Below are 21,881 nucleotides of genomic sequence, written 5' to 3' on the forward strand. Positions count from 1 at the left end.
TGTACTTATGTAAGTGTGTGATATTAATGAAACAGATTAATATTGTCAGAGCTTGTGAAGAAATCTTTCAAATTTTTGAGAACATTTCATTCATTACTTAAAACAACCAATTGCCAAGAGAAGTGTCATGAATGTAAGACAGAAGTCAGATATTCTCCAACATAAAACAACAAATCACCATTAAATATTGTTCAGGATCATAGCTCATTGCATCCTTTGAAACCAGCCACATGTTCTTTAATCGTTAGCACATGGCATGGAAATCAGTCTATTGCAATTAGTGAGATTTTACTTAATTGTAAACATACTTAGAGTCACAGATGTCATCTTTCCAGGCTATCACAATCTTCAGTGAACTGGTCATATGACACTTTCCCCAACTTTGGTCTGCCATTCAAACAAACCACTTGAAGTATTTCCAAAACTTCCCTTAGGTATTTTACTTCAATTGGGCATTAAAACATTCAAACTACGATAATGAGGACTTTCAAACACATCTAGCATTAGGGAATTTGTGGCTTTTTGTTGCAGAATATTAATGATGAATGTACCAAAAAAAAAGCTAGAACAAAAGCATTATGAATTTTTTATATTATTTTTCTTGCATACTAGAATGCATCAGTGTGGCTGTCCATCAATCAAACCAAGTAAGAAGTTTAAATGCTGTACTGTTTGGAAATGAGAAAATTGCAGTGATTCAAAGGAACAATAATTGGTTACAAATGAAATGAGCAGATGAGGAAAAAAGCAACGTTGTGAAAAAAGAAATAGACCTGAATAAACAAGAAATGTTATGAAACATGAAGATTACCAGTTCTGACAAACTGATTTAAGCTAACAATAAATGCATTACCCATGGTTTATAGCTTTATTTATATATATATTAAATCTTTTGATTCCTATGCTAATTTCAATGCAACCAGGACTGAATATACTTCAGTTAATAATACTCAATAGCTATTGGTGGTACTCTCATATGGTCACTGTATAGCTGATTAAAAAAAGATTTCCTGACCACTCCTTTGGTTAATTGTTTAAAGAATAAAACCACAGAATAAGTATTTGATATTTTTCTGTCTACCATTAACATAGATGAGCAGCTGTCTACCACCAAATTGAAGGGCTATTGCCTTCCTATTGGGAGGTGTGTATGTGAATGGGCTGTTTGCAGCCCATGCAGGGTTGTGCCAACATGTTGGCCTACCCTGCTGCCATAAGTGGCACTTGCCCTGCCAGTGAAGAGGGCAAATTGAAGGGAAGGTGGTGGTCAATGTGGACCTCAGAGGTGCCCAACCTGGAAGAGAGTCTAGCCCCCAGCCCCCAGAGCTGCATCATTATCCAAGAGGATGCCGGCATAGCTGGGGGCATTCTTTGAGAGTGCAGCTGACTTTAGTCAGCTTCCATTGGGCTTTGGAGCCAGAAGGACTTTCTGGCAGCTGCTGCCTCCTCGTGCCGCCTAAAAGCCCTCTGGAGGCAACACAGTAGTGCAGAAGTGGTGCTGTCCTAAGCCGCTTGAGCCTTGTGAATTGGGCTATGAGTTTCACTTTGACTCACATTTCAAAAGTAGACTAAGAAATGTCTGATTTACCCATAACGCTATTTTAGCTTTAGCAAAAACAAAATGGTAGCATGGCCCTGCTCTGCTCTGATGAATGGCCAGAGATGAGGGTGGGTCAAGATGTCATTGATGCATTCTCCAATAAAACCACAGAGATCAGCAAAATCCTAGTGCAGTAGGTTTATCCCTATGCCCTGACCTCCAAAGTCTCCTGGGGGTTCCAGGCATATTCCTAACAATCCCATTCCCACCCAACATTCCACTGTAACCTGAGCTGAAATTTATGTTGAGTGATCATCATCACATAGAGAAACTGGAGAGAGAATGGGTCACTATCCACTCACCATAAGCCGCGGGGTCACCTCTGTAAAAGACGCGGGGATCCCGGACGCTCCCCACATCACCGGCGCTCACTGCGCAGCTGCCCGGGATTTGCCGCTCTCCCACCTCCTTGCCGCGCGGCAAATTAGGTCCTCTACGAAGAGGAACATTTTCAAAAACCCCGCGGCAAGGAGGTGGAAGAGCGGCAAAGACTCCTCCAGTGAACTGACAGGAGCGCTCGGAGGGGCTGAACGGCGAAACAGTCTAAAATCCCCAAACTCGGCCCGGGAGTTGGCAACAGAGGGGATTTTCACAGAAAGCGAAAGCAGCCAGGACGACGGAGAAGGGAGGGGGAAGAGCGAGAAGGAGGGGGGAGGAGTAGAGCAAGAGGCCGAAAGCGAAACCGGCCAGCAACAGCAGAAACCACAAGAACAACAGCAACAGCAGGGAGAGATCCCCGTTGCTGTAGCACCCGCCGAGAGACAAATGACAGAGACGCCACCAGTGTCCAGGGAGCGAGTGGGAAACAAATGTCTCCGTGGTCAAAAGCCACGGAGGCTTTTCCAGGCGGGGGCGCTGCGGGGTTGCACAGTAAGAGGTGAGTGGATAGTGACCCAATGATACAGGCATGCTGAATGCTCATTCTGTCCTTCACATTCACAGTAGGTGTAGTACATATTACCATTTGAAGGGAAGTATCATAAAACCATTAATTCCAAAGTCCATGATTACCTAACTGCAAAACTGGCCACTCTCTCCCTTCTTTGCCTCACTCTGCCTAGGAAAATGAAACCTGATTGCACAGTGTCAGAATGAATCATGAAGATTTCTGTTTCCAACCAGTTCTGTACAGCAGGAATATACTGTTGCAGTATGTAAAATGGGTGTGGTCCGGTTTGAATCCCAATTAATAATTTTCAGATGGCACATTCCTAGAAGTAATACTTCTGAGTAGATCATTGCAAGGTCCTGTTCCTGTGTAGCTCACATTAATGGCAATGCTGTCAGCAACTGTGGTTTGTTTTGGAACCAGCAGTATAAATGAAGTACTAGTACCATTGTGTTCTGGATTAGCAGTGAACTTGGAGTGCTGGTGAATTAATGACATTTCCGAAGAATACCTCAGTTCTGTTAAACGTGCTTATATCTAACCTACAGAAAGTTGATATGAATATGATTATCATATTATTCTGCTATATTCATCATCATCATCATCATCATCATCATCATCATCATCATCATCATCATCATCATCATCATGCTAAGTAGTTCATTGGGCAATAAGTGCTCTTCAGCATTTCCAGTCTTGGGCGAGTGTTTCAGTCTCTTCCCATGCACTCTTCTATATAGAAAAAGATATATTCTGTATGAGCCAAGTAATTTTTCAGATATTCCTATTTTCATGCCACGATCAATAGCAAGATTTTTTTTTTAGTGCTGCTGATTAGGAATTTGCTTCCTAAGGAGGCTGATATGAGGGCAAACCAGATGAGTTTTGAAGGAGCATTCTGGGATCTTTAAGACTGGGATAACTTTGCTCCATTTTAATACTCTGTGGGCTGACTCACTCATTACCAAGTTCACTCAACATGGAGTTCTGTAGCTATCAGTAGACATAAGTTTTCCCAGTGGGTGCTGAGTGATGCCAGAAAAATGGTATTTGTGTGTTTAAAACAAACAAACAGAGTGGTTTCCAGGGTCATTTCAGGTTGAAAAAAATGAAAGAGAGAGGAATTCTTCAGTTGGAAAAATGAAACAGAGGGGAAGCCTTCAGCCCTTTCTACACATTCAATGTGTCTGAACCAGACTGGGACCTCACATATATGGGAACTGATATCTCATCGTAGAACTCAAAGTGCACGTCTGATCCAAAGTTCACATATCTGTCATATGTCAACCATGTGAATTTCGTAGCCTATGAATGTGCCCACATCTTCAAGGAGAATTGATTGTTGGGGCATAATTGATATTTTAATGACTCTGAATATGCCATAACTTTGATTCAATACTTTAAAAATTGAATTATGACATTTTATTTTCCCTCCCATAAATAGTGGCACATTTCAGTGTTCCAATCTGCTTTGGACATTTGTTATTTCCATTTTTATAGTACTGAGTAGAAATCAGAGGAAATAAAATCCTCGCTAGGATTCAATATGTATTTACTTGGGAACAAGAACTATTGACTTCTTTCATTTTAACTCCTGAATAGAATTGGGTGGCAAATTAAAATGTTTTGTTGTTTGTTGACTGAGGTCATGAGGAAGATGTTGTGTGGTTCTTACCTGACCAATAATCCCTCTAAGAATTGCACTCTTTCTCCAGGATGCTCTTGACCATAAGAAGTCTGTACATTCTACTTCTGATCAACTGTAAAAGCAGCAGGCACCTGAGGTGCATCCCTAAGGAGCAAATCTCAGCAGTTCTGGGACCAGTTAGGCAGGCAGTGACTTTACATGGGCTGAATGGGAATTGCATTCAATTTCTCGGTTGGCTTAGAAACCAGTATGCTTCAAGCAAATCACACCCTGTTGAGAAAATGAGATGATCAGTGCTGTACCCATGAACACAAGAGCATGAAACACATCTAAAAAAGTACAGAACTTATAAAATCACTATTTGAGGTACAATAACTTTTTTCTTTTCCTTTTGAAAAGTGTACCAAAGTATATTAAGCATGGCTGAGATTTACTCTTTGTACAATATTATGGCTCTTAGTGGCTTTGAGCATATCCTTAAGAATGATCATATGTTTTTTTCTGATTTTATATTCTTTGAATGCAACCCCAAAATTAAGATTCCCAAAATCCCTGACTGCATTAATTTACTGAATTTTAAAAACAGTGAGCTGTTGCTGGTATGTCTTTTGGAAACAAAACACAGTCAACAGATAAGACCTTATGTCTTTTGTGCCCGTTTAATTCATATGAAATTTAATTGACACTTGTTCTAAGAAGTAAAACGGCAGAGATAATGGTTGCATATTATGGTTATCTAGTTAGCATCCTTTTTCTGTATGTATTTTTTTAAATAATGCAATAATCTGTGATTTGGAGCTCTCTGGGAGCTTTATAGTAGGAAAGAATATTTGTTCACAGAAAATTAAAAAGGTTACCTTCCCTCCACCTAGTCCAAAGGCTATTTCATCTTGCTGTATTAAATAGGTTTGAAAGTGTGTTTGCTCATAGTATCACCCATTGAAAATTGTTCTTATGGTAAGAAACATAATTCTGCTTTTGGACTTTATGTGCAGTTTTCCAGCTATATCTAAACTCATGTGCATTGTGGTAAAATTCACTTCTGGGCCTTTGCCCATTTCTTCAGAACATAGTAACATCAAAGAATACAGAGTAGTTGCCTTGACCTCATCCGTGGACTAATGGTTTTTTTTTATATTGGTAATTTCCGAAAAGCTACATTTGTAACTGAGCTCCCATAGGCACCTGGTGGGCCACTGCGAGTAGCAAAGTGCTGGACTAGATGGACTCTGGTCTGATCCAGCAGGCTAGTTCTTATGTTCTTATGTTCTTCTTTTTTATTACTCAGTACTAGACCCTCCTCCTTAAGTATGTACATGAAATTCAAAATTCAAATTTTGTGATCATATTTTCATACCTGTCCATTTGCAGATGTAGAGCCTATTTTTCACACAAGAGGGCAATCTGATTAGCAACAGTTGTATGAGTTGCAGCCCTTGACTTTCATCTAACGTCCCAATTCTGCTAAAGTTATCATTGACTAAGTCCTATTAATTAGTGACACTTTGAACTAGCTTGTTCAATTGCTTTCAGTGGAATTTCACGTGTTTAAACTTTAGATGAATTGAAGCTGTATACTCTCCTTATGACTGTTTATATACAACTATTTTTACTGGGGAAAAATACTGTAGTATATCTACAAAACAACATGAGCAGTTGGTTGCCTGGGTTATTTTTCCATATTGTGGGAATTTTACCACACACAACCTAAAAGTTTGGATCCCCACTTGTGCCATGGAAGATCACCAGGTGCTTTTTGTCAATCACATGCCCTCAGCCTAAGCTATCTCACATGATTGTTATGAGAATAAAATGGAGGAGAGGAAAATGATGTAAGCTACTCTGTGTCCCCATTGGGGAGAAAAGTGGAGTAGAAATTAAGTACTGTTTCATTCAAGCAAACATCATGAACTGGATCCGACCACCCTTTCAATTGATTATGAAGGAAGGAAAGGGTCCCTTTTTGACCACCAAAAAAGTTATGCTGAGGACCACAGAAAAAGGCTTTGTGGGTGGGGGCTACTTGAGTATTAAAGCTGCCTAGATCCAACCCAATTTATTTTTATTCATTTGTTTATACTTATATTTATAGTTTGCCCTTCCATTGCATAGCAGGTCTCAAGGTGGGTAACTACAATTTAAAATACACTAAATAAATACTTGGATTAAAACTCAATTAAATATTTCCAAATGACTGGATTTATTCTGCTTTTGGCAGGTGGGACATCCATAAAATTTAGTTCCATTTTACAACAGTCCATGAATGGTTGACAGTTCCTTGCCTTCAGCACAACTAATAAATGGATTAGAGTGAGACAGAGTGATTTTCAAATACTTGCCAAATATGATATAGAGGTCTACATTTTTATTGCTATAAAGAATTGGATCTTGCAGGTCAGAAAGAATAATTGATTAATTTGATGGATAAATATAAGGATTGGTGGATTCTGTTAAATAGTATGAATTATGAATTATGATCTCAACTAAAATTATCTTTTTTCACTTCTGTAAATCATCTATGTGAAATGAAAACACAGTTTTTAAAATTGCACATAATATGATAGGGAGGCAATTCAATATTGGAATACTTAAGAACATTCTTTTTTTCTTCTCCAAAGCATTGTGCATATGAGTTCTGGGTGGCTGTGAGTTTCAGAGGGCAAATTCAATAGCACTTTTTTCTGCTAGAAAAAAAACAGTTCATAGAAGATAAAAGTTATTTATAAGATATTCGAGTGATTATAGCTATAATTTAAAAGTCATTCAGGATAAAGTGCCAAGAATGCATGTAATTGGCAACAATTTATACATTGTTAACATTGGTCATTTTAGCTTTTTGGGACAGTTCAGACCTGATTTGATCTAGAACCATTGATTTGTCTTTTTGACTGTCCATGTTATTTGGAAAACTCTCTTCCAACATGACATTTCAAAGGAATCCACTTTCTTCCTATCAGCTTTCTTCATTGTCCAACTTTCACAACCATGCAGAGTAATAGCATAAATTAATTGGTCTTGGTTGCTAGTGACACAGTCTTGCATTTAAATAATTTTTTCTATCTCCTTTATAACTGTCCTTCCTGGTCTCAATCTGCACTTCCCCTTATGATTGATGATGGAATCAAGCCAGAGGCATAGCAGGGCAAAATGATCCTCAGGGCAAATGGCACCCCCACACCACATGTCCAGTGGTAGCTACGCCCCATGTGCCCCGTGGTAATTATGCCTCCTCTATGCCCCACTTACCTAAGCCAGCAGCTGTCCTTGGCTGCAGCCTCCACCGGGCCTTGTGGAGTGGGGCTGGGGAGGTGCCCTGCAGCGGCCCCTCTAGGCTCCCTCTTCAGCCTCTGCCAGCTGGAGAAGTGGCCTGGCAGGACCAGGGATGGCCAAGGAGGGAAGGGGGAGGGGTGTGTGTAGGATTTTGCACCCCTACCCCACGGGCGCCATCTCCTCCTCCCCTGTACCAACTCAGATGAGCCAAGTCAGCGCGGAGGAGGCACAAAATCACCCCCACATGGCACACCCTTCATCCCCTGTGCTGACCCAGGAGCCAAGTCTGCATGGTGGAGGAGGGGTGTGGGAGGGTAATTTTGCAGCCCCCCCCCCCACATAACAGGATGGCATGCGCTCAGGGACATGTGACCTCTGAGTCAAGCAATAGAAAGTCTTGAACAATTTTAATTTGTCAACCTCAAAGCTGAGTAATTCCCCAATAGTCATTACTTTCATCTTCTTGATGTTCAGTTGTTATCCTGTTTTTGCTCTTTCTGCTTAACTTTCAGCAGTAGTAATTTCAAATCTTCACTATTTTCTGCTAGTAATGTGGTATCATTGCCATATCTCAAATTGTTAGTGTTCCTCTTATTGGAAGTAAAGAACTGTTCACTGTCTCTTAACTCAGTCTTCAGAGAGAGATTTGATTAGAGAGTCAGGTCGATTGTGCATGAGCCAAAAGAGACGGATGTAGGGCAGCATACAATCCATTGGGGCGGGGGAAAGTTTGCACAGGTCCAGCCTCCAAAAAGAGCCTGCCCCATTTTATTTCCTACAATCTAGGTTTTTCAAAAATCACTAAACTAATGATCCTTCTGAAAAATCCTGGGTTGGAGCCACTCCCATATGGTTTATTTCCCACCCTTCCACCATGCCATCCCCAGTTAGGGAGAATCCACCTGCCATGGTCAGGCCATTGCCGGGAGGCCCCGTTTCCTTTTTTATTTTGTGGACTGCATATGCATAGCTATGCAGATGCAGCCAGTCATATCATGGGGGTTCATTTCTGTATGCCTGCGTAGCTACACGTTTTGCCAGAATTTTTTTAAAAGAGAAGTGTCCATGCAAAGGTACGTGTTTGGATGGAACTTGCTATGCAAAAATGTGGTTGAGTGCATTGTATTGCGGGTAGGGTTATCAGTCCATTTTTTAAGTACTGGTAGCCAAGATTTGTTAATTTTCAGAGTCTCTTCTTCCTTGTTGAAGTTGTCTTGGTGGCTCATTCCGCACAAGAAGAATAATGCACTTTCAAACTGCTTTCAGTTCTCTTTGAAGCTGTGCGGAATAGCAAAATCCACTTGCAAACAGTTGTGAAAGTGGTTTGAAAATGCATTATTTTGCATGTGTGGAAGGGGTCGGTGTTTGTGAATTTCAATGGCCTCCCTGTGCAGTCTGACATAGTAAGCTTGCAAATTGTTCAGAATTTCAGTGTTCTCAAATAAAATGTTATGTCCAGTTTTATTTAACACTTGTTCTGCAACTGCAAATTTTTCAGGATGGTTAAGTCGACAGTGTCTTTCATGCTCCTTAATACAAGTCTGAATGCTGCTTTTTATAGTTCCTATGTAAACCTTTCCACAGCTGCAGGGTACGCGATAGACTCCTGCAGAAGTGAGGGGGTCTCTCTTGTCCTCTGCTGAGCATAGCATCTGCTGTATTTTCTTGGTAGGTTTGAAGATGGTTTGTAGGTTATGCTTTTTCATCAGTTTCCCTATTTGATCTATGATTCCCTTGATGTATGGTAGAAATATTTTTCCTGTGGTGGGCTGTTTCTCCTCTGTTTTCTGGGTTTCTCTTGGTCTTAAAGCTCTTTTGATTTCTGTTGTGGAGTAGCTATTAGCCTGCAGGGCCCAGTCTAGATGTGGTGATCTAGACTGGGCTCTGCAGGCTAACTGTCATTGCAACTTCTCCCCAGTAAGCAACAAATGATGTGGTAACAATATATAATTACACTCACCAATGCTTCATATTTTACTTTGATATAAATCATGTTTTGTTTCCCAAGCTGACCCTTGTACATTATTTCACTATTTAACAGAGGAAATAAAAATCACACAGAAAGAACTGAAAGGTTTTCAAGTTGGCTTTGAAATATATTTCAGCTTTTTCTTTTACAAGGCCTGCTGCCATTTTAATGATCAATTAAATTGTTCCTGGGGCAACATATGACATCAAATTAAGGAGGTATCTGAACAAGCTTTTCAGGGTAAAGTTGAGTGTGACTGTGAAACCCAGTTGTATTTAAAAGTTATTTTGGGTGGGATCTTTCTTCTGTGTTGGAAAACCTAAGATCCAAAAAGACTATTTCATGGGAAACACAACAGATTTTTAAAAATATGTGTAAGGAAATAGACTCCCCTGCAGGGAAGATCCATTTTTAATTAGTACCTACAGTAATAATTTTGTCCTATCTTTCTCCCTAGAGGCTTTACTCCAATAGGGGGCATGCCCCTGTTGAACATGAGTTGATGAGGAAGGAGTAACACAGCTGCTTAACCATTTTGATATGTTGTGAACTTATCAAAAATAATATGGAAAGAAAGTGGAGACCCTAAAGATCCTGGCTGCATATGAACAGTGTGCTGTGAAATATTATAAAGTTTCAGTTACTAATGGGAAAGTGGTGGAGCTCAATAAAAATTCTGAGGGAAAGAATTTATGAACCCTTTCATTAAAAAAAAAACTCACCAAGGGCATGAAAAGAGAAATTGCCTCCAGCTTCTTAGCATTCTTGCCTTCTGTGACAGGAAGTCAATTAATGCTACCAGAATAAGTTTGAAACACCTTTACAACACCAATACATTGCCTTGTTTTCTTATTTTATCTTTTTTTTTTAAAAAACCCCTCTGTTTATAACCCACTGTGCCCCTATGGCTATGCCTTCCACAGCTCTTCCCAAACCTAAATATCATTGAGCACTAAGCCTTGTCATATCATTCACAACCCCCGAGAAAAAGGACTCTGCCTCAACAGACCACTTTATGTCTATCTATAATGCCTCTCTCAAACATTGAATGCTCTGCATGCCTTTGGAAAGGATTCAGATAGTCCAGCTATTGCAGTATGCATCAACCAGAATAATCTTCACAAGGCGGTACTCTTCCCTTGCTCCTCACCAAATAGACTGCTGGATTTATAGTCTCATTTTACCAATACCTTGTCAGCAGTGGTGGGATTCAAATAATTTAACAACCAGTTCCAGTGGTGGGATTCAAATAATTTAACAACTAGTTGTTTACAAGCACCATTTCAACAACTGGTTCTGCCAAAGTGGTGTGAACTTGCTGAATCCCACAACTGCTTGTCAGGCTCCCCAGCTGTCCAGAACATAGTGTTGCCAACTGCCTGGAGAGAAAACAATCCTGTCTCTTTAATGGGATGTTATTTACCACATGGCTTGGCATGAAAAGCTTCAGCAGCCCACTGGGACACATTATGCTTTTATTAAAATGACAGTAAAATTCTCTCCAGGCCTGCTGACAATGCTTACAGACCACTGGAGTTTTGTTCCTTAAAATCTCTTCCCCAACTGACAAAGCTGTGTATATAGTTTAGGTTTATTCTGCTTATACTGCTTATAGTGGCCAAAAGTTGGTATTTGCCACAGTAAATTTCCCACTTAAAAGCATTTCACTACTATGGAAGGTACTGAGGCAAAATCAGGATAGTACCCTCTATACAAATGAATTTCACTGTGCATTGTCACTTTACCCATTTTCTCTAATCCACAAATTGTTCTGTCCCTCTACAGCAGACCCTGCAGATATCATCTGTGGATATACTACATGTTTTGATCTTTTGCAAGGTTTTCGAAGCTCCATCTTTCTAGGTACTTGACATTGCACTAGCCAGAGACACAGAAACCTGGAAACTGTCGCTAACTGTTGCTGTATCTAGTTTAAGAAATTGCATTGGGAAATTGAATCCTCTAAGGTGACTCTGGACCTTCCCTTTAGGCTTTCTGAATCACAACTGCCTTGCCTGCTGTTCTCCTGAGAGAGCAGATACTCTAAACAATAAACAGCACAGATCAGAAAAGGGTAATGTCAGTCGATTCCCCATGGTCAATTAATCACGTGATACTCACGTGAAACATCCAGGTTTCAGCAAGAATTCCCTACTGCTTAACTGCCAAACATGGATTCATCCCAGTTCTGGCGCTCCCTCTCCCCTTTATCACATGTTTTTTTAAGAACCTGTATGGAAGTGCACCTTTTTAAAAAACACACATCAAAGCCGGATCGGTAGGGAGGATCAGGGGTTGAATGTAGATTTGTTTTCCCACTGTTGGAAGTGACATGGAGCCTTCCAGCCAATCAGAGTGCAGTGTGTGAAGCGTGAGCCGCCCTTTTTTTGTTTCACACCAGTGGAGGCTATGTTGAAACATGGCTGCATGGAATGTGATTTCAGTGCCAACTGTAAACTAAACTTAGACTTTCGTGCCAGTACAACTGCGTGGTAAAGAGTGCCAAAGCTTCAGAGGTGTAGCTGGGCGCATACTATATTTTTCAGCCCCCCCCCTCCCTGTGGCGCCCTCCACGGCACCTCCCCTTCTCCCCTTCCCACACTTACCTAATGGGAACTATATCTCCCAGGAGACCTTGTGAGCCCCAAGGTCTCCTGGGAACTGTAGTTCCTCAGGCCGTTTTTACTGTAAACAGGCCTTTTGCAGCCTGAACAAGTTCTCAAAAAGGAAAGGAACTAAGGTAAGTGTGGGAAGGGGGGAGCCACGGGGGGCACCACAGAGTGGGGCGGGGAAAGGGGGAGGGGCCTGGGGGCAATTTTCTGCACACCAGGCATTTACTCGGTTCAAGAGGCACTCCCCATCCCCTTGTAGCTTTGCCACTGCATAGCTTAGTGTGAGAAACAGCTACCATTCTATCTACGCATGACCGTACTGATGTAGCTGTGCAAAAAAAAAGTTGGAAAAAATCACAGCCCAACACAGCACAACAGCCAATCAGGATGAGGAAGGAAGAGCTGCTGAGCAGATCACACATTCCATTGTGCGATCGTGGAGAGTGCTGCACTATTTGAAACCATGATAGACATCAATGTCCTCAACACACACACGGTGCAGTGGGGAGGGTGAAACTGCGATGAAAAGGTGCTGTTTCTTTTGAAACCTGGTTGTATTCGGCTTTAATTTCTCAGTGGGGAAATGGCCATCATTCATTAGTGTTGCCTGCCGTAAGATGGCTCAACACTTCCTTTGCCAAACAAAATCTACCAGCAGTAGTTATGGCTCAGTGGCAGAGAGTCTATTTGGCTTACAGAAGGTCCCAGATTCAGTCCTTGACATTTCCACTTTTATTCAAATGAATAAAATGAATAACAGACCTCTACTTGAGACAATGAATAAAGATGAATAAAAAAGCCTCTACTTGAGACACTGCTGAGCTACTGCCAGTTAAAGTAGACAATAATGATCTTGCTACACTGATAGTCTGATCGCTCAACCTGTTTGTATGTTCCAGGGGACACATGTACCATGTAATGTATGAGCATACATACATCTCTTTGTGAGAAAGATCCAAAGTGTATTCACTTCACAAAAGAAACCAGGGACCAGTACCTGGATAAATGTGAAGTTGAACTCACACAATGTATGTGCATTGAATGAGAATTACTTAAATCCCATATTTTTAAAAATCAAGTTACACTGTACAAAGATTGTACATGCATTCAGCGTAATTTACAGGGCCAGTATAAGGTAGCTTCATATGTTCAATGTATGAAGTGTTTTTTAAAACCAGCATGAATTTGATGCTGAGAGTTTGAATGTTAATAACTCAGATGTCACAGTACCTACTATTATAATAATCTGCAGGGTGTAAGTTCTGTAGACCAGATGTGTTTGAGAATACTTTTGCTCAGTCTTCCACACTGCTGCCATGTAGTGTGGGCTCAGTATAAATTATGTTGTCCAGGACAGTTTATACTGAGATCAGCAGGATATGTGAAATTAATCATTGGAGGATGCTTATTCTGCAAAATAGAATGAACTTTTACTATTACCATGATGATATATGTATAGTCTAAAGAATGTGTGTTGTGGCTTGATAGTGCTAGATTATAGATTATCTAGGCCCAGTAATGACACAGACTTTGGGGTGAAATAATGGCGATAGCTGTGTGAGTTTTTACAGAACATGCTTTCTTGGCAATCTGTCACAGTATGGGTGCTTCATTTTGGGTTAAGGGCTAAGAGAACCTCTTCCTGCCCAACCCCCTTTTCATGGGTGAGCAACTCTATTCCTCCTGGTTCCTTGCAGTTTGCCATTCAACTCACTAACCCTGGGTGGAATTTGCTGTTCAGTTCCTAAGAGGTGCTTGTCCCAGCTCTGGATTGACCTAGTAACCTTGGAAAACTGGTCTTAGGAGGTTTCCTTCTGTCTCTACATGGTTAACTGGGTGCTCAGCATGCAAAGTGCATACTCTATCCACAAATTACAATTTCTTCAATATGGCGTTTTCCCCATGGCCAATATATCCTGGGATACGGAAGTGAACCATCCCAGTTCGGCCATGACTTCTGCATGGCTTCTGGGTCTAACTTGGCCCTGCCCTGTGAGATTCCCTTATCCCACACCTTACAAAAATGATGAAATTGGCGTTTCTTTTTTAAAAAACTGCACCACTCCCGCTCCCATGCAAACACCACGGGAGACAGGCCAGTTTATTTTTCCCATCTCGCCGGCTGCAGCCAATTGGAATGCCAGAAAAATAGGACAGTTCGCACATGCATGACATCGCCGGTGAGGAAAATGAAAGTGAACTGGGGGCCATGCGTAATCACCTTGAGTTCTTCCTCCCGGCCTGAATGTGCTGCCGGGCTGCTGTGTGAAGGGAGGAACTGGGATGGAAACATCGCGGTACATATGATCCCGGTTTTCCCCCGGGATGTTTTGGCTGTGGGGAAAATGCTACATATGGCAACATAATTTCACTGTTATACAATATGTAATTCCTTCCTTCCTTCCTTCCTTCCTTCCTTCCTTCCTTCCTTCCTTCCTTCCTTCCTTCCTTCCTTCCTTCCTTCCTTCCTTCCTTCCTTCCTTCCTTCCTTCCTTCCTTCCTTCAAAACCATTGTGACTTGTAGCTCATGTAGTAAAAGCTGACGAATGAGTAAACCATCAAGGGATTAATCCATGTCAGGACTCATCCCTAGAAAATTAAATGGAATGTCAGAATTCTGTTTGTGAATAAGTTAGGAGTTATTGAAATGGTGCATCTGAGAATGTTCAGAGTGATTCCTACAACTTGGAGAAATGAGCGTATGAAACTATAGAAATTAAAGTCAATGTGGTATAGTACCAAAGAGTGTCAGAGTAGAGAGACTTAGGTTCAAATCCCCAGTCTGCCATGGAAGCTCACGGGGTGACCTTGAAGTAGACTCTGTTTCTCACAGGGTTATTGTGAAGTAGCTTTTACTTCACAGGGTTATTGTGAATATAAAGTGGAGGAGAAAAGAATGCTGTAAGCTGCTTTGGGTTTCCATTGAGGAGGAAAAAAATGGTATAAGGGTTGAATAAATGAGTCTCTCCCTGCACTTGACTAGCTCAGTCCTGTGTGATGAAATGGTAACCAGAGGTGAACCTTTGCATCCACACAGCTTTCACGCTGGCAGAAATCGTATAGCTTTTAGCATAATTTGTGCCTGTGGGAGGTTAAGTTGGCAACTGAAGAATCTTTTGACCTCACAGTGAACTTGAGGTTATGATAAGAGGAAATGTGAACATGTTTTAAACCGATAGGCTTGAACACACTCAAGGTTTCCTCCCCTCCCCTTTATTTAAAATGCAAATTGGCTTCACACATAGTCATCTTGGGAAAACCTATTTGCACAATTCATGGAAGTCATTCATTAGCAGGGGACTGAATGTGCCGAGCAAGATTAGCATTCAACTGTTTGGGGTTTGTTTTGCAGACTCTGCAGATGGATGTAAACAAGCTGAACATCACGTTGCTTCGGATTTTCCGCCAAGGAGTGGCTGCTGCTTTAGGACTGCTGCCTCAGCAAGTGCACATCAACAGACTCCTTGTAAGTGGCCAGCATTGCACATCACCATTTAATCTGTGGAACGTAAAAAATATTAGAGTTTAACAGTGGAATATTTCCATATATTTTTGGCAGCGAAGGTGGAAAGTCATGGCATCAGGACCAGGAATAAGTGGCCACTGGATAGGGGCTGTGGCTCACTGGTAGGGCATTTGCTTTATAGGCAGAAGATCCCAGGTAAAAGTTGGGTATTAAGTGATATGAAATGCATCAATTTGAGACCCTGGAAAGCTGCTGCCAGTCACAATGGGCAATACTGATGTTGATAGCCCAAGCATCTGACTCAGTCTAAGGCAGCTTCATGTGCTCATTTGGGTTGCTTGTGTTACAAATAGGCCCTTGGGCTCCTTCTCGAACCCTATTCTTGTCCAGAGAGTCCTGACCCCCACCTTGTGTGAGTATGAAATTACAGAGACAAAATATTCTAATATTAACTTCACGGTCAGTCATGACTTTCATACAGGCAATTTGGGAAGTGGGAGCCAAATCACACCAGCTCCCTTCTCTCTTTTGAAAAGGGAATAAGTTATGTACAGGTGCAATTACAGAACACAGTGAACCTTCCAAAGGGTGGATTCAGGGACACTGAGCCCAAACATGTTTGGGATTCATGGAAGAATAAGAGAATACCACACACAATCCATTTTCCATTGACCTTTCCTGATTTGAAAAAAGCAGTCAGTTAAGCACTTGGTAACTATGCCTGTGGCGTTGTGGTGCACTAGTGGTGTACTGCTAAATAAAATATGACTTCAGAGGCAGAATAACATTACAGAGCAGTTTGAATGCAATGTGAATCACAAATGGAAGCATTTTCAAAGTTCTGTTTAGAATTATTCATTTCAGAGTACATGTTCCTCAAGGAATTTATCACTTTCAAAATTTGACATTTGGAATTTCAGGATTCTATAACTCGTTTGTGTGGATTGTGATTGGCTGACTGTGTATCACACGGACTGCTACTGTGGGGATGAAGTGTCTGTGTTTATTGCACTCAGAGTGATTGAAGCACACTAAATGAAGTTGGGAGTTTTCCAGATATATGATGTGATGTTATTGATTCAAGTTTGGATATTTGCTGACACTTCAGTTATTTGCAAATAAATAACTACTATAAATAAAGGGTCCAACTAACTAAATTTGATCCACAGATTGGAAAACTGCTGTATTTAGCTTTTTATACATTTTTTTCATTTCTACAACAATGGCAATCGCTCAGTAAATATTTGCATCAGTATTCACTGTATCCACACTGAAAAGCTAATAGCAACACCAGTACAGCACCTTGTCTTGGACACTACATAGGAAGGCTCTATCCTAGAACCAGTAATTCCCAATAACAAAATGTGATATATATAAGAGAACCATTTTGGACTGAATTCTAGATGTTCTGGAGTCTATGTTTGATCTAAAACAGATTCAGATTAGGCTCTTGGACTGCTCTTGGCCTTCCCAAAGGTCTCTGTGTGTTCTAGTGTATGGTGATGAGATCATCCCTTTGCAGCCAGAACTTGGAAATGTTTGAGTATAGCAGAAGGAAGAAGGGGTTTCTGATGTCAAAATACTAGTTTGGGTCACCAAATTCCAGGTGGAGTCTAGCTTTCTCCTGGAATTACAACTGATCTTCAAATTACAGAGATCAGTTCTCTTGAAGAGAGAGAATATCTCCACTGAGTTCCTTCCATCCCCAAACTCCGTTCTTCCAGACACTGCCCCCAAATCTGCCAGAAATTATCCAGACTTGAGTTGGCAACCATGTTGAACACATAGGTAAGTGTTCTGACGTATTTGTTCCTGCTTTTGGATAAGAGGGAATATTCCCTCCTTAGAATGCACTTGTGAAAATCACAAGATTTAGGCCACATGTTTGTTTTTAATAAGGTTTCTTTAAGAAGTTCTTCTTCTATTATCAGTTCTCTTAATTTTCTAGGGAAAAAAGAACTGCGTTGAACTGTTCATATCCCCGGTAAATAGGAAAGGAAGTTTTGAAACAGTACCATCAGAAGAAGTCTTGCAGTCACTTAATATCAATGTTCTACAACAGAGTTTATCCCAGTTTGGGATTACTGAAGTTTTCCCAGAGGTAAGTAACTGATGATGTACCATTTTAATCTATTTGTAGAGCACCATCCAGTATGTATCATTACATTATTTTAAATATAATACATAGCAATTAAAGGCTACTAACTGCAAATGAAACAATTCAATCCTAAACAGGATTACACCCTACTAAACCTATATGTAACATCAGTACCTAACCCACACTTAACATTTAGGTCATCTACAAGAAAAAGTACAGGCAAACAGCAATCCAACCTCTAGCTTGCCCACAGCAAGTAATCCTGCATCACTTTACAGAAACAGAGAGCTACCAGTAATTGTTTCTTGGGTCCCCTCTCCCGTGTGTACAGCAGGCATCAGTTCAGCACAGATGTTCTGCAAATGCAAAGCCCCTACAACATGTTCAACTGCATAACAAGATTAAGGATTGTCACAGATCAACAACTACAAAAAAAGGAAGAAAAGTACATGAGCAAAGTAAGAGCATCAGAGTATGTGTGTAGAGGGTGGGGGAAGAAGCTCACAGAAATGAGTATAATGCATATAAGTGCAATATATTTATAAGGCACTCAAAATGAGAAGTAAAAAGCATATCTTACCCTATATAGTTCACTAACATTGAAAATGACCCAACAACAAACCCTCCCCCAGTGGGTGCACAGGAGACTGCACAGTGCACCCATTACTTGAGGGTTCATCCTCACACTCAAAACTGAGTAAGAGGCCACCTGCCCATCCTGGAAAGTCCTACTGAGCCTGCCAACAAACTCCCCCTCCCCCATCTGCTCTCCCAATTCCTGCACGCCCTCGCCCTGGCCTGCCAAAAGCCCCCCACCCCCACCATTGCCACTTCGCACATACTCTCTCCCCACCACCAGACTAAGCCTTGGCTGGTGGCGCAAAGGGGGCAAATCCTCCTCCCCACTGGAGGGGAGCCATCCTCCCTGCTGACCTGGACAAAACCCTCCTGCTTCCCCCACTCTCTCCCAACACCCAACCCAGGAGCTTGCTGCCTGCAGTGGGGTAAAAGTGGCAGGCTGCCCCCACCCTTTCCCAACTGTGTTTGGGAAACACAGTTTAATTTAAATATTAACTTTTGGTTCATAGGAAAATCCTTCCACTTCATATTTTAGCAATATGGCTTGAATATAGAAGTGACCTTTCTCAAAGCTTTGCTAAAATATCTGAAATTTCCAAAGAAAGTAGGATGCTTTATGAACAACTGTAAGATAAATACAGCTCCTTTTGTTATTTTGTTTATTCTTTCTCTCTTTCCATAACTGCTCTATCCTTATCAGTTCTCCCTTAGGTTTTATCTGCATCGGACTGTCTCTTTATAACATTTAGACATTAGTGCTATATTATATATAGCCTATTAAAGGGGTTGTTGGTGGAACTATGGCTCATTCCACACATGCAGAATAATGCACTTTCAAAATGCTTTCAGTGCTCTTTGAAGCTGTGCAGAATAGCAAAATCCACTTGCAAATAGTTGTGAAAGTGGTTTGAAAATGCATTATTTTGCGTGTGCAGAAGGGGCCTAAGTAACAAGCGAACTGAAAGTGTAAGCAGTTTCCTCTACAAACAAAAGAGGACCTTCTCACCTGATGTGCCAGGTGGTTTCCAGGAAGGAATTAGTCTTGCTATATAGCTGGACACAGTTCAGTACGTGGGCAGAAAAACCCTTCAAGCACTCACTAAAGAGATATAGAATAACCTTTTTAATTATGTTAATATTATTGTGTTAAATTGGTTAGAGGATTATTGATATTAATTAAAATCCTAGAAATTAATATTATAGGAAAAAATAAAACAGAGAGAAAACTTTGTAACTACCTGAGGAGAACTTTTAAGAGGTTCATTTAGGTTTCAGTACTTACAATTGTTTCTGGTTTTGTTGCATAAATGAAAGAAAAACGTGTTGCAAGGCAAGCATGAATCGGGTAAACTCTGGACCCAAGAAGGATTTTATGCTGTCATCATATTTCTCAGCATCTTTGTTATTATTGTGACATGTTTGATGGTAAGTATGTTTCAATACGTTTTCTTTTCTTATATCAACTGGCAAAATTAAAAACTCCATACTTGTGTCAAACCTATTGTATTAACTTAGATCTAGTCTCCTACTTCAAGTAATTTAAATGTTGGCATGACCAACATTTAACAGAAACTGATTTGACAGATTTGACAGAAATTGTCATTATATGTCTAACAAACTTTTATGCAGATGGGTTGAAAAACAGAGTGCTTACATTTCTTTACATTTCTTTTCTCAGGGATGAGTTAGTCCCAGTCAACGCTCTCTCTCTCTCTCTCTCTCTCTCTCTCTCTCTCTCTCCGTGTGTGTGTGTGTGTGTGTGTGTGTGTGTGTGTGTGTTACAGTTACAGGTTTTTACTAAAAAAAATTAAGCTTAAAGTATAAATGCAACATATTTTGGAAATGTGCATCATAACACTACCTTTTGGGGGTGGGAAGTCTGTAATTTAGTTTTACACAACATGTTTTGCATACATAAGTCTGTGGTTTAGTTTCAAAATGTGGTATGTATGCAAAGTATGTGAAGGAACCAAGTTCTACTTCTGGCATTTTCAGTTAATGGATCTTGGTTAGCAGCTAAAAGATAGAAAAGACTTTTCCTTACCTGAGTCCCTGAAGAGCTGTTTCTAGTCAAAATAGCTAGTGCTGAGTTCAAAATAAATACGGCATCTTCATATAAGGCATCTTCATGTGTTCATTAAGGAATATCTTCAAGAAAGATAGATGATAAATAAAGTAAGTATGGCCCCTTCCGCACGGGCAAAATAATGCGTTTTCAAGCCACTTTCACGACTGTTTGCAAGTGGATTTTGCTATTCCACACTGCTTCAAAGAGCACTGAAAGCAGTTTGAAAGTGCATTATTCTGCATGTGCGGAATGAGCCTATATAAATTGGGGCTGGCTGCAGCTCCTTGTTGTACCTGTGAATCATGATCCAAGAAGGAAAACCTCATAATTGTCAGACAGTGCAGACATGTTGAAAGGAAGTTCTAGAGGAATCAAAAATACAGCAAAGATCAGCAGAGAATTTGCCAGAATAAAAATGCATTACAAGCATACCAGTCTGATAAAGGCTGGAAAATAAACCATCTTGCTAGAGGCTAGAAAATAAATCAATATACTGGAGGGGAAATCATTTTTTAATCCTTTGTTTTCTGTTCTCTAAAGTAAACAAGCCTTAACCACAAGCTATAGTGCATTAAATGTTTTCCTTTAAAATGTTTGCAAAAAGTTCCATTTTCCAAGGCTAATGAATGAAACCAAGTTGATAATAACAAGCAATGAAATGGGCAAAGCTATCTAGATGGAAGGCTATAGAACTCCCCTCAGGGGGAAACAAGAAAAGTTTGCTGTATTATATTATTATATCTCATTATTACATTTTATATCTCTATATTTCTTTCCATACAATAATTTCTAATTATATTTTAGTTGTATTCTCAATAAAGCAAGAAGAATTTCACATGATGCTGCTATTAAAACCCAAGACTATAGACTGCACAAATTAAATCAAGTGCTATTAAAACCCAAGACTGTAGATTGCACAAATCAAATCATATGTAAAACCACATTTGAGACTTTTCTCATTGATAATGGTGTTTGCTATTGCTGTAGACTGTTCATATTTTTATAAACCACTCAATGTGTCTTTTTTCAATAGGTACTTTACAGACTGAAGGAGAAAATACAATTTTCACGGAGACAAGATAAGAACAAAAAACAGGAAATACACCTTTCATCCATCCCTCTGCAGCGACCTCCCTCTGAATATAAGCTGGCAAACAGAATGGTCCAGCCAGAACAGCCTCCTAAAGTTGGAAATGACACAGTAGACCCACAAGGGCAGTGGGCTCCTGAACTCAAGCCCACTCTTTCAGCCAGCCCATCACCATTCAAAATGAAGCCAGTGGGGCTTCAAGAAAGGTAGGCTAAAGTCCCTGTTATTTATAGTTCACTTCTGAAAGGCTAAAGCTTCTGTTTACAGTCCACTTTTGAGACTCAAGGTGGATTATACAGTGTAAGTCAGTGCAATGAATAGATGAGTGAACAATGTTTATTTTAAACAAAACAAGATACACAAACACAAACAACAACAGTCAAACTTAACTTGGGAGATATTTCAAGTGCTGCGAAAAATTGAATGGCATGTGTGGTACTGAAAAGAAGAAGTTGTAGCACCCTCTGAACATGCCTCTAATTGATCATTATTATTCCAAATTTAGGACTGCCCTCTGCAGGTTGAGTCATTCCTGGAGATTTTGGGGTGGATCCAGAGTAGGGTAGGGTGTGAAGAAGGGAGAGACCACAGT

At 40.5% G+C, this 21,881-nt stretch overlaps 1 protein-coding gene across 2 annotated transcripts in view; it reads left to right on the forward strand.

Moving 5' to 3' along the window:
• The window catches only part of PTPRR (protein tyrosine phosphatase receptor type R), a 133,258-nt gene that overhangs the window by 64,750 nt on the left and 46,627 nt on the right, over nucleotides 1–21,881 (forward strand). For both annotated transcript variants that reach the window (XM_048500790.1, XM_048500791.1), the window contains 4 exons: nucleotides 15,341–15,454; nucleotides 17,403–17,555; nucleotides 19,446–19,556; nucleotides 21,233–21,495. In XM_048500790.1, coding sequence (XP_048356747.1) covers nucleotides 15,341–15,454; nucleotides 17,403–17,555; nucleotides 19,446–19,556; nucleotides 21,233–21,495 — 641 coding nt within the window. The remainder of the gene's footprint in view (nucleotides 1–15,340; nucleotides 15,455–17,402; nucleotides 17,556–19,445; nucleotides 19,557–21,232; nucleotides 21,496–21,881) is intronic.

Source organism: Sphaerodactylus townsendi, linkage group LG06 (assembly GCF_021028975.2).
Source record: "Sphaerodactylus townsendi isolate TG3544 linkage group LG06, MPM_Stown_v2.3, whole genome shotgun sequence".
In the NCBI taxonomy this organism is placed as follows: domain Eukaryota; kingdom Metazoa; phylum Chordata; class Lepidosauria; order Squamata; family Sphaerodactylidae; genus Sphaerodactylus; species Sphaerodactylus townsendi.